Source organism: Oncorhynchus gorbuscha, linkage group LG08, assembly GCF_021184085.1.
Source record: "Oncorhynchus gorbuscha isolate QuinsamMale2020 ecotype Even-year linkage group LG08, OgorEven_v1.0, whole genome shotgun sequence".
In the NCBI taxonomy this organism is placed as follows: domain Eukaryota; kingdom Metazoa; phylum Chordata; class Actinopteri; order Salmoniformes; family Salmonidae; genus Oncorhynchus; species Oncorhynchus gorbuscha.
In genome coordinates this window covers 66,423,629-66,438,718 of record NC_060180.1, presented here as the reverse complement: position 1 = coordinate 66,438,718, position 15,090 = coordinate 66,423,629, and the positions used below count along the sequence as shown (strand labels likewise).

The 15,090-nt window shown below is 42.3% G+C and overlaps 1 protein-coding gene across 1 annotated transcript; it reads right to left on the bottom strand.

The window, feature by feature from the left end:
• Positions 1 to 1,945: 1,945 nt before the first annotated feature.
• On the bottom strand, positions 1,946 to 6,472 carry LOC124040995 (zinc finger protein Gfi-1-like). The gene is made up of 7 exons (XM_046358143.1): positions 5,769 to 6,472; positions 4,276 to 4,469; positions 3,844 to 4,035; positions 3,232 to 3,638; positions 2,975 to 3,112; positions 2,631 to 2,796; positions 1,946 to 2,299 (listed from the first exon to the last, which is right to left on the bottom strand). The coding sequence occupies exons 2-7, from the start codon at positions 4,385 to 4,387 to the stop codon at positions 2,121 to 2,123; spliced, it is 1,194 nt and encodes a 397-aa protein (XP_046214099.1). The 5' UTR covers positions 4,388 to 4,469; positions 5,769 to 6,472; the 3' UTR covers positions 1,946 to 2,120.
• Positions 6,473 to 15,090: the final 8,618 nt, after the last annotated feature.

The window sequence follows — 15,090 nt, the reverse complement described above, 5'->3', positions numbered from 1 at the left end:
TGGGACAGCTTAATCCTGAAGCATATATTTATTGGTCTGACAAGAGAACATCTAAATTATTGTTATGCCACGTTAAAAACAACTTGGAACTCGGAAATCTCCGACATCAGTGCGTTCAAGACAACTGGGAACTTGGAGGGGGTGAAACGTTTTGAAGGGTCATCAAACTCGGAATTCCAAGTCAGAAACTCTGGCATCTTTCTCGAGCTCTGACTTTCCGACCTGAAGATCACTGATGCCTCGTTTTTTTCTGAGTTCCCAGTTGTCTTGAAAGCGCCAACACTAATGCCACGTTCAAATATTACTAGAAAACTCGGAAATGCCACACTTGCAAACTGGTTGTAGTTATGCACGAGCCATGTTTAACTAGTTAGTATAGCGGACATTTCTAAGATTCCTAGTTTCGATTAATTTAGTTGCACAAATAGAAAGACAGTTTGTAACAGTAAATAAATGCCCTTGCAGAGAAACCATCCACATGATAAAAATCACATCACTTCGTTGGTGTGACATCATAGAGGGGGCAGATGCCACGTTCAAAACAACTGGGTACTAGGCCGAAATCTCCGACGTCAGTGAGTTCACATCAACTGGGAACTCCCGAAAGAAACTTGCTCTGAGTTGGGAAAATCGTTTTGAACAGTGATTCAACTCGGAATTCCAAGTCAGCAACTCTAACCTCTTTCTAGATATCCGATCTGGACGTCGTGATTTGACATATTTTTTTCTCTGAGTTCCCAGTTGTCTTGAAAGCACCAAGAGCAAACTTCAAACAGGAAGTTCACCTTACAATGCACAGTGACATATAGCTTTTTTCTGTTGGCCATACAACTCATAATGAACAGTGCCAAGTTGTGATGTAAATGTGCATACTACTGGTGCATCAAATACATTTTTTTTTAAAGTTGCCAATATTATGTTTACATTTTGTAATTCAGCACTTTTTTGTTGTCCCGCTTTAATAAACATAGCTAGCTAAAGTAGGACAGGCTTCTAGGCTTTTCCAATGGAGGAAAGATCCGGTTTACATTAGGGAACACCTGTACTTAGGTTAGGCAAGGTTCTGGTTCTTGTAGTACAATTTCTTGTTCATTTTGTCTTGTAGAATTGTTATTAGTACTGTTATTCGAAGGAATTCAGAAAAAATGTGACACTTTATCTTGCCAACATATACAACACATGATATATTTCTGAAATTCTCAGATGTTTCCTAATCACACAACATTGAATTGTTTTTAGGGTACAATTAGGACTGTAATAATGGTGTCCCAGTTTATCTAACCTGCTGTCTACCAAGTGAGAACTGAAAATAGGGTTTTGACTCAGTTTACACAAATGGGTGTGCCGCCTTCTGTGATAAAAATGTGTGTTTGTGCTGACAACAACTTTGGATGAAGGCCTATTATATATATATATATATATATATATATATATAGGCCTTCATCCATATATATATAGGCCTTCATACATATATATATAGGCCTTCATCCATATATATATAGGCCTTCATATATATATATGTATATATATGTATATATGAACATGTTTGGTTTAGATGTCTTCACTTATAAGCCTATCATTGTTTTTTTTTTTTTACAAAAGACAAGGGAACATTTAAAATGTATATTCAGACAAAAGAGCATAAATTCATCAACTCATGGATTCGGTATACACAGTAGATTGTAAAGCGACTGTGTTGGATAATTAAAGGCGTTAATTAATTAAATAGGCATTAATATTAAAATGTTCCGATATATAGCCTACTAAGCTATAGCATTTAACCAGCCGGTTTCTTCTCGAGAAGAAAACAAATAGGCTAGGCTAAAACGAATTATGCGCAAATACAATCCTTGTGGATCACAACCAAAACTTTTAAATCCTGTATTTTGTTGTGTGAAACGATATTCAGAATTTGCCTTGTAGCTAATGAAAATCTATAGGCCTATTTAATAAATACATGTTTAATTTTCAAAACAAGAATTCAAGAAGGAAAACAATTAGGCATAATATAGCCAAGCAATGATAGAATAACATAAACGTATTTTGAAAGGGACATATTTACGCTACATGTATTTAAAAAATACAATTCTCCAGCACAGTTTTTCGGTGTTGACAGTTTTTCATTTCAATCCATGTTGTGTTTCCTTGTGCCTCCTCATATCCACTTTCCTTTGGAATCCTTTGCCGCAGAGGCCGCAGCCGAAAGGTTTGAAGCCTGTGTGCTTGCGGCTGTGCGTGATGAGGTTGGAGCTCTGACTGAAGGCCTTCCCGCATACCTGGCACTTGTGCGGCTTCTCACCTGATAATGTAAACAAGTTGCATTATGAAAGTGTCCCTTTGAGCTTTCCATATCTGCTGTGATTGTTCTCGTGCCTAATTATCTGACTTTTAGAAGCATAATATGCATACCCACTGGGCACCGAGGTCAATTCAAGGTCTATTCCACGTTGGTTTAACGTAATTTAATTGAACTGACGTGGAAACAACATTAATTCAACCAGTGTGTGCCCAGAGGGAAAAGTTACTTTTGGTTTGGTTGACACTTTTAAATAACAGGCGTCTGTAAAATATTTTATATAATCTTTTAAAATCAGTAACTTATCTTTTGTGGTTGGTGCGGGATCTCTCACCTGTATGGATAAAGGTGTGTTTCTTCATGTCGGACTTCTGATGAAATCTCTTCCCGCAGTACTGACAAGGGTAGGGCCGCGTGTCCGAGTGGATAAGCAAGTGCGTGGACAGCGTGGACGAGCGCTTGAAGCTTTTGTCACATATTTTACAGTTGAAGCTCCTCTCCTGTGAACCAGGTAAGATGTGAGTACATGTGACATGTGGCCGTCTGCACCTTTTAATTTCATCCATTGCGTTTTTGTCGTTTACGCATGCATTACACGTGGTATTGATTCCCAATAGGCATAGGAGAAAGTAGGCCTAAAGGTCCAAATATTAAGTGACATGGGCATTTGGGCCTTACCTGTGAGTGAACGCCCTTGTGTTGTTCGAGGCTCACTGCATGCCCAAACGTTTTCCCACACAATCCACAGGCAAAGGGGCGAGTACCGCTATGCGACCGACGAACGTGAACCTCTAACCCGTGCGGCGTCGAGAATACCTTTAGGAAAGGATGAAAGAGATGGTATTATGTGTTAATAAGTGACAATCACCCAATTGAAACCGAACAATTGTTTATCGTTGCCATACGTTTTGATAGATGAGTGTGGCTAGGCCCACCTTGCAACACTTGATGCATTTGTACGATCCACTTGGTTCTATACGGGAACAGATGAGATCGGATTCAGACTTGATTTCAGAGGCCTTGGTCTTCAGCTTGAGGTCCGAATATAACTGGTCGGCGTCCCGCATTCTATAGGTAGGGAACACCGTCGACCCAAAGTCCCTATAAAATCCAGTGTTTGGGCCCCTCTGTGCGTAAATGAGGGAGTTGGTGGTACCATCCTCGGATCCATAGAGGCCCATCTGTATGTCGGGCTTCAGGGTTGTGGGGAGATTGTGTTGATATGTTCGCTGCACAAGGTGCCGGAGCTCGGAGCCAGAGTAGGCAATCCATGGGTAAGGGCGAAATGGAATGGCGAAAGGGTGAGCGTCGTCTGCTGACGGAGTGAAGCATTGTTCCGAATCTGGAAAACATTTGGACTATAAATACTATTGACAAAAATAGGTCATAGTTATTAAATAATACATCCTTTAATATTCTGGTAGCCTATATTGAAGGATAAAAGTGCTAAAATATGAAAAGGAGAGGGACAGCCTCAAATAACCATGTTTGGAGATGCAGTGCGCATATGCGTAATGATGACATCACAACAAACTATAAACACAAACCTGGTGATGCAGATGGAGATGGAGGGCGCCAGTAGTCGTCATAGTCCGAGAAGCGGTCGCACACGCTGCCCTCGCAGCTCAGCGGGTAAATGGGCGAGTGGTCAGCCGTGTGCACCAGACGGGATTCGGGGGAGAGGTTAGGTGCAACCTGCGCGTCACAGTTCCCCTCAAACTCAACCTGCAATTTGCTTTCTATAGCCACAGAGAAAGAGAGCAAGGACTGGCACTTATCTCAAGCTCACAATATTCGTCATAGTTTTATATTTTATTTGTGAATTCTAAAAAGTAAACATAAATATTTGACGCGAATTTAGACACATTTGAATCGTATCCATATCCAAACAGAGTTGTGTGTGACGTGCATAATGTATTATAATTAAGTCCAGGCCTAGGCAAGACATACGTTGAGAGCAGCATCACAGATAGACATACCTGCGCATATATGGGCTAAAATAGTATCCATTCTAATGTAGTCATCATCCAGGTATCGTGGTTGGTGGTAGCTATGTGCTCGTTTACTCTTCACCAAAAATGACCTCGGCATGGTTACTCTCTGCTGTGTGACTGTCAAGATCCCTGGTCACTTGTGATGAAATCCTCTTCGTCCACACGGACCTATTTTATCTCTGGAAAGATTTGAATACCATTGGTTGACAGGTTCATCCAGCATAGGGATTTTTTGGCAGGAGATGAAGCATGCGCATTGCCCAAAGGCACCTGCGCGTTCACCAGGTGTTGTTAGACAGGTGGCCAGAGGAACTTACTGCCCTCCACGGTCTGCGGAGTGTGTGATTGAATACCACAACTTATAATATTTCAAAAAGGTCATTAAGAGGCCATAGTAGTTGTTTCCTTTCATGACAGGTAATATTTGAGTTTCTTCAGAATCAGATGACATAATATCATTTGATACAATGATTGGTTTAAACGTGTGTGCATTGGGTTAAAATTGACATAATCTTATTGGAATTTCTTTGAGTATGATGTGGAGTCTTTAGAATATTTTTTTCGATTTAAAGTCCTAACCCTCCCTTCATTAATGGCCTATGCAGCTAGGCCCATGTCAATGTAAACGGATCCTGCGGTACCTTCTCAGAGCTCACCCACCGGCAATGATATCCCATTAATGACGCATGCACGGCAAGGTGACGAGCCCTCTCCATGCAACCGTCTGCATGTGCGGACCTGAGGTATCCCTTACTGAACCGCCGTCAGTTAACATGCTGGCTAATTCACCCGTATAGACCCAACAACTTCTTCCAAATGTATCTTATCCAAATGCGTAATGCAAAAGCATGTCAAGGCTCTATTGTTATATCAGTTCCCACTGGGCACACTGGTTTAATCAACGTTTTCACGTCATTTCAATGACATGAGACGCCCGTGCCCAGGGTTCGGCTCGCCATAGATTAAAAACAGTTGGAGTGAATTGAGATGTTGTCATTTATCCTATTCCAGAAATCACTAAGCTTCAAATTAAATCATTGCGAGGATTTTTGTGTTCAAAGTTGGTGTTCGACGTTGTCTGAAAGCAAAGTGATATCGATTTCTGGACGGTGTGGGAAAGAACGTTGTTAGTTGAACCTGCAAGTACAACTTGAGATAAGCAAAGTTGGAACACATGCTCGATACTCATAGCCAAAGTAGTTTACCCGTGCTTATTATTATTTATTTACAGAGCCTTTTGAGTAACAACTAACACCTCCAACACATTGCAACTGTAAGTAATTGATAAATCACTTGACATCAGAAGTATTGCCCCCCCCTCCCCCCAAAAGTATTTCATTCATTACCTTAAAACATTTGACACTCAATCAACCACACATAGAAGCATTAACATTTAGTCTACATTGTTAAAATTGTCAAGAAACAAAACAGTTTCAGTTACAATTTTTGTTATTTAAGTCTAATGCATTGAGACCTACCCGTACACGGTGTCCACATGCGCAATAGACGCCACTTGCAGCGTTCCTTCTCTCTCATCTGAACACAGCAGCTGTGCGGCTGTCATGACCTTTAAACAGCTGACAACTTCCTGAACTTCAGATTTTTTTGCACAACTTTCAGTAAATAGACAGTGATTAGGCCTGATCACTAATGACATAAAGGGCTATTCTAAATCATTTGTATGCTTACTTCAATTGTTCTACCTTGTTTGACAATCAAGTCATATGAAATGAATTCAACCAATTTGATTTGATGTTATAACAAAGTTATACCTCCTCATGAATTAATAACACAACACCCAATGAATCATCATTTAAAAATTCCCACAGACAACTCATGTTCCAAAGCAGCTTTTCCAGATCCCAATTTTACTCTGTTTGTCTATTTACAGCTCAAGGTAGGGCTGTGAGTTTGTAATGATGTTTCCAATATTAGACCTATGGGTTATGGGCTGGCTAGACTTATCCTTAGCTGTGACAGTGCCAATGCCCACACAGAAGCTGTGTAATGTCAGACAGATCCTAAACATTCCTTTAAATGGATCTCGCAACTATTCATTATCTGAACTATTTGTGTACTGAACTGACCAGTCATTTTGACTGACATGAATAGCTCATTGTTGTCTTCTCTCCTGGTTTTCACTTTCCTGCAGGTGGAAGTTCACTTGATTAGAGGGCCTCCACCCTTAAAACCAGACGGACTGTCACTGGATGGAGTTCACTGGAATAGAAGGCCTCCAACCTGAAAGCCAGACGGACTGTCACTTGATGCACCAATGCCTACTCTTACACACAGGGCAGGGCATAGTGGCCTTCAGTGTTTCTCTTTATGGATTTGATATCACATCTGGGTTCAAATAATTGAGTTGGCTTGATTGAGCATGCCTGGTAAAATTGAACCAATGCAATAGACCCAAGTGCAAACCTCTCCCATCTGGCACTCCATCAGACTCAATCAAACACTCAGAGGATTTGAAAGATAACAAATCAAATACTATTTGAACCCGGGTCTGTGAAATATGTATAATCTTTTGAGTTTTTGTTCCCTGAAGTTTTGATCTGCATCAAGATATCTGGAGGGAAAAATCCCATTTGCTTGGGACCTCAGTGGAGGATGCACCTTTATGTGCCTTTTAGGGTCTTGAGAATGAGACTGATTAGATAAATAGCTTGACATGTACAATACTGTACAGACTTAATATGGTGTGTGAGGCATTAAGAGCATCAAGCAAACTAAGAGCATCAAGTGCATCAAGCCCAACACTCTGTCTTGTCTATAATAATGACCATATAAGCCATTCCAAAAATTAAAAGGAGTGCAAATATCTTTGCATCCTTTTGAGCAGTCAATCACAATCACACTGCATTGAGGTAAAGGCAAAGCAGACTGACCTTGTGCAGTGTTGCAGAGTGATATCTATCTGAGCAGAGCTGAAGGAATTGGAGAGTATAAACTCAGAGCCAGAACAGGAAATCAAACACAGTGCAGAGCAGGCGCTATCAACGCTGCGGCAGGTCATCATCTCGTCAGCCGGGCTTTTTTTCTCTCTCTCCTTTTCTCACCATCCAGAGACCCTGGTGGTAAACGCTACAGTCTCTCAGCCAAATATGTGATTGAAATAGCTGCAAAGAGTCGCTGTGATAACAGCTTGTGGTTTTTTTCTTTCAACTTTCTCAAACATGCTATAGAAATAAACGTGGGCTTTGACTTGCTGTCTCTGAACCACCAGTCTATATCTGCAGCTCAAACTAATGTTCTTGAAACCATATCTGCACAGAGAGAAAGTATGTGACTACTGTTCCTGGAAAGTATATATAGTATTTTACCTGTGCAATGCTGTCGCTTCAACACCACACAGTCCCTGTGAATCTCTCAGAAGACAACTCAGTTCAAAACACTTGATTGTGCAATATGTTAGTTATTTGAGGGTTGCTTTCCAGACCCAGATTAAGTCTGCTACTCCTGGACTTAAAACATTGTGCTAAATGGAGATTCTCCATTGAAAGTGCTATTAAATCCAGGACTAGGCTTAAACTTGGTCTGGGAAACCAGCCCTGAAAGTTTCAACTGAATCGTCTTGACTGCAATCCACTCTAAAAGTGATGCAACAAGGAAAATTACTTTAAAGTCAGGTCTGTTAAGCTCTCGGGTGGCGCAGCGGTCTAGAGGCGTCACTACAGACCGCGGTTCGATTCCAGGCTGTATCACAACCGACTGTGATTAGGAGTCCTATAGGGCTGCGTCTCGTCCAGGTTAGGGAAGGCCGACGTTGTAAATAAGAATTTGTTCTTAAGGACTTGCCTCGTTAAATAAAGGTACAAAAATAAGCCTACCATTGATAGACTAATCTTATGTATCCGTGGGTTTTATAAAGCCGAGCAGGTATTCTCAGACATTATCAACAGCTCAGTGGACTGTGAGCCTCCACAGTCCATTTTGTAGCTCATAGAATATTAAGCTACACAGTGTATCAAAATAATCTCCCCAATGTACGTCAAGTAGTCAGAGGCAGATCATGGGGGCTGGAATCCAGTAAGACTGGAGTCTGTTGTGGAGCCTCCATCAGTGTTGAGACATCTCTATAAAAACCACACCGCTATCTAATCACCTCACAAGTTCCTCTGGCCCACTCACACAAACCACACAAACGTGAAGCGCTAAGGCAACACACACACACACACACACACACACACACACACACACACACACACACACACACACACACACACACACACACACACACACACACACACACACACACACACACACACACACACACACACACACACACACACACACACACACACACACACACACACACACAGCTAAGGAAAAAAACACATGGACACGCACACACAAACACACACACAAACCTTAATTTAACTTCACCCACTGCCTCCCCTCATTCAACCACAGCCCAATGGGAACAACAAGCCAAATCTGACTGAACCCCCAGCTGCCAACTGCTCCCTCCAGATAGGGCTGCAATCGAGAACACAATGCATGATTTACTGTGTCGCAGTCGAAACAAAACCACAAGACAGTTCTTCTCTCAGAGGGATAGCATCTTGTTCTCCCTTCAAATCTTGTCATCTGAACTAGTAAATCAGTGGTTGTGAGGAAGAAAACCCTATAGACCCCTTCTGTCCACACTATGTCTCATTTATTTTCCAACTGTCCTACACTCTTAGAAAAAAGGGTTCCTAAAGGGTTCTTCGGCTCTACCCATAGGAGAACCCCTTTTGGTTTCCATGTTGAACCCTCTGTGGACCGCGTTCTACCTGGAACCAAAAATGGTTCCTCAAAGGTTTCTCCTATGGGGACAGCCAAATAGCCTTTTTATGTTCCAGATAGCACCTTTGTTTCTAAGAGTGTATGATCATAAGATTTCTTCTTCAAATCAGTGTGTATCTTTACAGTTTCTCCATCAATGAGTCATGCATGCTTCTTCTTTTGTTTGGGTTCCCCTGTATTATATGTTATATAAGATTATGAATTACGAAGGTCAAGAAAGTGGACCAAACAGCAACTTGAATGTGCATTTTCCTTAAACTGCACAGAAAGCTAAACGATATACAGCTACAGACTGTAGGCCTATTTGGCTATATTTTGGCATGATTTGTCAATAATTACGTTTTTGAAAACACTCTCTCCTGGACTTGCTGGATGCTATAAACAGGTTACAAATCACCTCCTCAGAAAAGGAGTACCTCATCAATCTGATCAACAAGACCCCTTGTTAGCAAGCCGCCAGGCCAATTTCTGGTTGTAAATCATCCAAAGTGGGCAAATACTAGGAATCTCATGGAAACAGACGTGTGGAAATCTACTCAGAGCTTCCTGGTTATTGTGCCCCTCTTTAGGAGCATGTTGGAGTTTGTTGCTGAGAGGTCAGGGTTCACAACCACGCTCTCCGTGTCGTGTGATTTTCTGATACACTTGACTGCATTCAGTGCAAAGAGCTTATTGATAGGTTATTGATTTACAGCTCTGTGTTGAAGAGCAATGATTCATAGTAACATTGAAGTCTTCCTGGTAGCCACTGGTTACTGTCTCCTCAGTACATTGGTAGTTTTAATCTCCCTTGTTAAATATTCCTAACAGGACTGCTTCAGAGCTCATTGTTGATATTGATAAGATGTTTGACTTGTTTGGACAAAATAGAACCCATTTTCTACTTCATGCACGCACGCACGCACGCAGGCACACACACACACACACACACACACACACACACACACACACACACACACACACACACACACACACACACACACACACACACACACACACACACACACACACACACACACACACACACACACACACACACACACACACACACACACACACACACACACACACACACACACACACACACACACACATAGTAATGACTCCACGGATGTACTTTAATCTGTGTTTTGACTAGGATTGCAAAAGGAGGGTATAATATTGGAAAATGTCTCAGTTTACCAGTAAACCGCTAGATTTTGGTATCTTTTTAAGTTGTTTTGGAATTTTATGAAATAACATCTAGTGGCCTTTTTGGCTACTTTGGATTATCACATCTGTAACTATCTAAATAAAATGAGGAAGCTGGAAAACGTTCTCCTAAATACAGTGCCTTCAGAAAGTATTCATATCCCTTGACTTATTCCACATTTGGTTTTGTTACAACCTAAATTAAAAAGGGATTGTATTTAATACACAGAGACCCTATAATGACAAAGTTTTTTTGAAATGTTTGCAAATTTATTGAAAATCATTTACATTAGTATTCACACCCCTGAGTCAATACTTTGTAGAATCACCTTGGGCAGCGATTACTGCTGTGAGTATTTCTGGGTAAGCCTCTAAGGGCTTTGCACACTTGAATTGTACAATATTTGTACATTATTCTTTTTAAAATTCTTCAAGATCTGTTAAGTTGGTTGTTGATAATTGCTAGACAGCGATCTTCAAGTCTTTTCATAGATTTTCAAGCCGATTTAAGACAAAACTGTAACTAGGCCACTATGGGACATTCAATATAGTCTTGGAAAGTAACTCAAGTATATATTTGGCCGTGTGTTTTAGCTTATTGTCCTTCTGAAAGGTGAATTTGTTTCCCAGTGTCTGTTGGAAAGCAGACTGAACCAGGTTTTCCTCTTGGATTTTGTCTGTGCTTAGCTCTATTCTGTTTATTTTATCCTAAAAAACTCCCCAGTCCTTGCCGATGACAAGCATACCCATAACATGATGCAGAAAATATGAAGAGCGGTACTCACTGATGTGTTGTGTTGGATTTGCCCCAACATAATGCTTTGTATTCAGGATATTAAGTTGATTTATTTGCCACATGTTTTGTAGTTTTACTTTAGTGCCTTATTGCAACAACCTGCCCGCTTGACCCTATCCCCTCCTCTCTTCTCCAGACCATTTCCGGAGACCTTCTCCCTTACCTCACCTCGCTCATCAACTCATCCCTGACCGCTGGCTACGTCCCTTCCGTCTTCAAGAGAGCGAGAGTTGCACCCCTTCTGAAAAAACCTACACTCGATCCCTCCGATGTCAACAATTACAGACCAGTATCCCTTCTTTCTTTTCTCTCCAAAACTCTTGAACGTGCCGTCCTTGGCCAGCTCTCCCGCTATCTCTCTCTGAATGACCTTCTTGATCCAAATCAGTCAGGTTTCAAGACTAGTCATTCAACTGAGACTGCTCTCCTCTGTATCACGGAGGCGCTCCGCACTGCTAAAGCTAACTCTCTCTCCTCTGCTCTCATCCTTCTAGATCTATCGGCTGCCTTCGATACTGTGAACCATCAGATCCTCCTCTCCACCCTCTCCGAGTTGGGCATCTCCGGCGCGGCCCACGCTTGGATTGCGTCCTACCTGACAGGTCGCTCCTACCAGGTGGCATGGCGAGAATCTGTCTCCTCACCACGCGCTCTCACCACTGGTGTCCCCCAGGGCTCTGTTCTAGGCCCTCTCCTATTCTCGCTATACACCAAGTCACTTGGCTCTGTCATAACCTCACATGGTCTCTCCTATCATTGCTATGCAGACGACACACAATTAATCTTCTCCTTTCCCCCTTCTGATGACCAGGTGGCGAATCACATCTCTGCATGTCTGGCAGACATATCAGTGTGGATGACGGATCACCACCTCAAGCTGAACCTCGGCAAGACGGAGCTGCTCTTCCTCCCGGGGAAGGACTGCCCGTTCCATGATCTCGCCATCACGGTTGACAACTCCATTGTGTCCTCCTCCCAAAGCGCTAAGAACCTTGGCGTGATCCTGGACAACACCCTGTCGTTCTCAACCAACATCAAGGCGGTGGCCCGTTCCTGTAGGTTCATGCTCTACAACATCCGCAGAGTACGACCCTGCCTCACACAGGAAGCGGCGCAGGTCCTAATCCAGGCACTTGTCATCTCCCGTCTGGATTACTGCAACTCGCTGTTGGCTGGGCTCCCTGCCTGTGCCATTAAACCCCTTCAACTCATCCAGAACGCCGCAGCCCGTCTGGTGTTCAACCTTCCCAAGTTCTCTCACGTCACCCCGCTCCTCCTCCGTTCTCTCAACTGGCTTCCAGTTGAAGCTCGCATCCGCTACAAGACCATGGTGCTTGCCTACGGAGCTGTGAGGGGAACGGCACCTCAGTACCTCCAGGCTCTGATCAGGCCCTACACCCAAACAAGGGCACTGCGTTCATCCACCTCTGGCCTGCTCGCCTCCCTACCACTGAGGAAGTACAGCTCCCGCTCAGCCCAGTCAAAACTGTTCGCTGCTCTGGCCCCCCAATGGTGGAACAAACTCCCTCACGACGCCAGGACAGCGGAGTCAATCACCACCTTCCGGAGACACCTGAAACCCCACCTCTTTAAGGAATACCTAGGATAGGATAAGTAATCCCTCTCACCCCCCCCCTTTAAGATTTAGATGCACTATTGTAAAGTGACTGTTCCACTGGATGTCATAAGGTGAATGCACCAATTTGTAAGTCGCTCTGGATAAGAGCGTCTGCTAAATGACTTAAATGTAATGTAAATGTATGTTTTGGAATATATGTATTGTGTACAGGCTTCCTTATTGTCACCTTTTTCACTGTCATTTAAGTTAGTATTGTGGAGTAACTCCAATGTTGTTGATCCATCCTCAAAGCCATTAAGGTCTTTATCTGTTTTAGTCACCATTGGCTTCATTGTGAAACCCCTGAGCGGTTTCCTTCCTGAGTTAGGAAGGACGCCTGTATCTTTGTAGTGACTGAGTGTATTGATACACGACCCAAAGTGTAATTAATAACTTCACCATGCTCAAAGGGATATTCAATGTCTGTTTTTTTACCCATCTACCAATAGGTGCCCTTCTTTGTGAGACATTGGAAAACCGCCCTGGTCTTTGTGGTTGAATCTGTGTTTGAAATTCACTGCTCGACTGAGGGACCTTATGTGTGGGGTACAGAGATGAGGTAGTCATTGAAAAATCATGTTAAACACTTATTATGTGACTCATTAAGCAAATATTGACTTCTGAACTTTTACATTTTTTAAATGTGACCTTTATTTAACTAGGCAAGACAGTTAAGAACAAATTCTTATTTACGATGACTTATTTAGTCCATAACGGAAGGGTTGAATACTTATTAACTCAAGTCATTTCAGCTTTTAATTTTTAATGAATTTGTAAACATTTCTACAAACATAATTCCACTTTGACATTATGGGGTGTTGTTTGTAGGCCAGTGACACAAAATCTCAAGTTAACTTCAGACAACAAAATGTGGGAAAAGTCAAGGGGTGTGAATACTTTCTTAAGGCCCTGCATAAACCATCAACTTAGTGAATACCACTAATGTTTAATAGAAGTGTTTCAGCATGAAATATCATTAAAAAATGTTTTACACACTTGTATTTATTTTACTTTGTTAAAATGTCTTTAATGTAAATGTTTTGGTGTCAAACTGGTGGCAGCTGTGAAAAAAGTTAATAATTGGAAGAGTTTCAGAGTTAATGGAAAATAATGCCATTTTTTTTATTTTATTTCACCTTTATTTAACCAGGTAGGCTAGTTGAGAACAAGTTCTCATTTGCAACTGCGACCTGGCCAAGATAAAGCATAGCAGTGTGAACAGACAACACAGAGTTACACATGGAGTAAACAATTAACAAGTCAATAACACAGTAGAAAAAAAGGGGGAGTCTATATACAATGTGTGCAAAAGGCATGAGGAGGTAGGCGAATAATTACAATTTTGTAGTGATAAATGATCAGTGATAAATGATCAGATGATCATGTACAGGTAGAGATATTGGTGTGCAAAAGAGCAGAAAAGTAAATAAATAAAAACAGTATGGGGATGAGGTAGGTGAAAATGGGTGGGCTATTTACCAATAGACTATGTACAGCTGCAGCGATCGGTTAGCTGCTCAGATAGATGATGTTTGAAGTTGGTGGGGAGATAAAAGTCTCCAACTTCAGCGATTTTTGCAATTCGTTCCAGTCACAGGCAGCAGAGTACTGGAACGAAAGGCGGCCAAATGAGGTGTTAGCTTTAGGGATGATCAGTGAGATACACCTGCTGGAGCGCGTGCTACGGATGGGTGTTGCCATCGTGACCAGTGAACTGAGATAAGGCGGAGCTTTACCTAGCATGGACTTGTAGATGACCTGGAGCCAGTGGGTCTGGCGACGAATATGTAGCGAGGGCCAGCCGACTAGAGCATACAAGTCGCAGTGGTGGGTGGTATAAGGTGCTTTAGTGACAAAACGGATGGCACTGTGATAAACTGCATCCAGTTTGCTGAGTAGAGTGTTGGAAGCCATTTTGTAGATGACATCGCCGAAGTCGCGGATCGGTAGGATGGTCAGTTTTACTAGGGTAAGCTTGGCGGCGTGAGTGAAGGAGGCTTTGTTTCGGAATAGAAAGCCGACTCTTGATTTGATTTTCGATTGGAGATGTTTGATATGAGTCTGGAAGGAGAGTTTACAGTCTAGCCAGACACCTAGGTACTTATAGATGTCCACATATTCAAGGTCGGAACCATCCAGGGTGGTGATGCTAGTCGGGCATGCGGGTGCAGGCAGCGATCGGTTGAAAAGCATGCATTTGGTTTTACTAGCGTTTAAGAGCAGTTGGAGGCCACGGAAGGAGTGTTGTATGGCATTGAAGCTCGTTTGGAGGTTAGATAGCACAGTGTCCAATGACGGGCCGAAAGTATATAGAATGGTGTCGTCTGCGTAGTGGTGGATCAGGGAATCGCCCGCAGCAAGAGCAACATCATTGATATATACAGAGAAAAGAGTCGGCCCC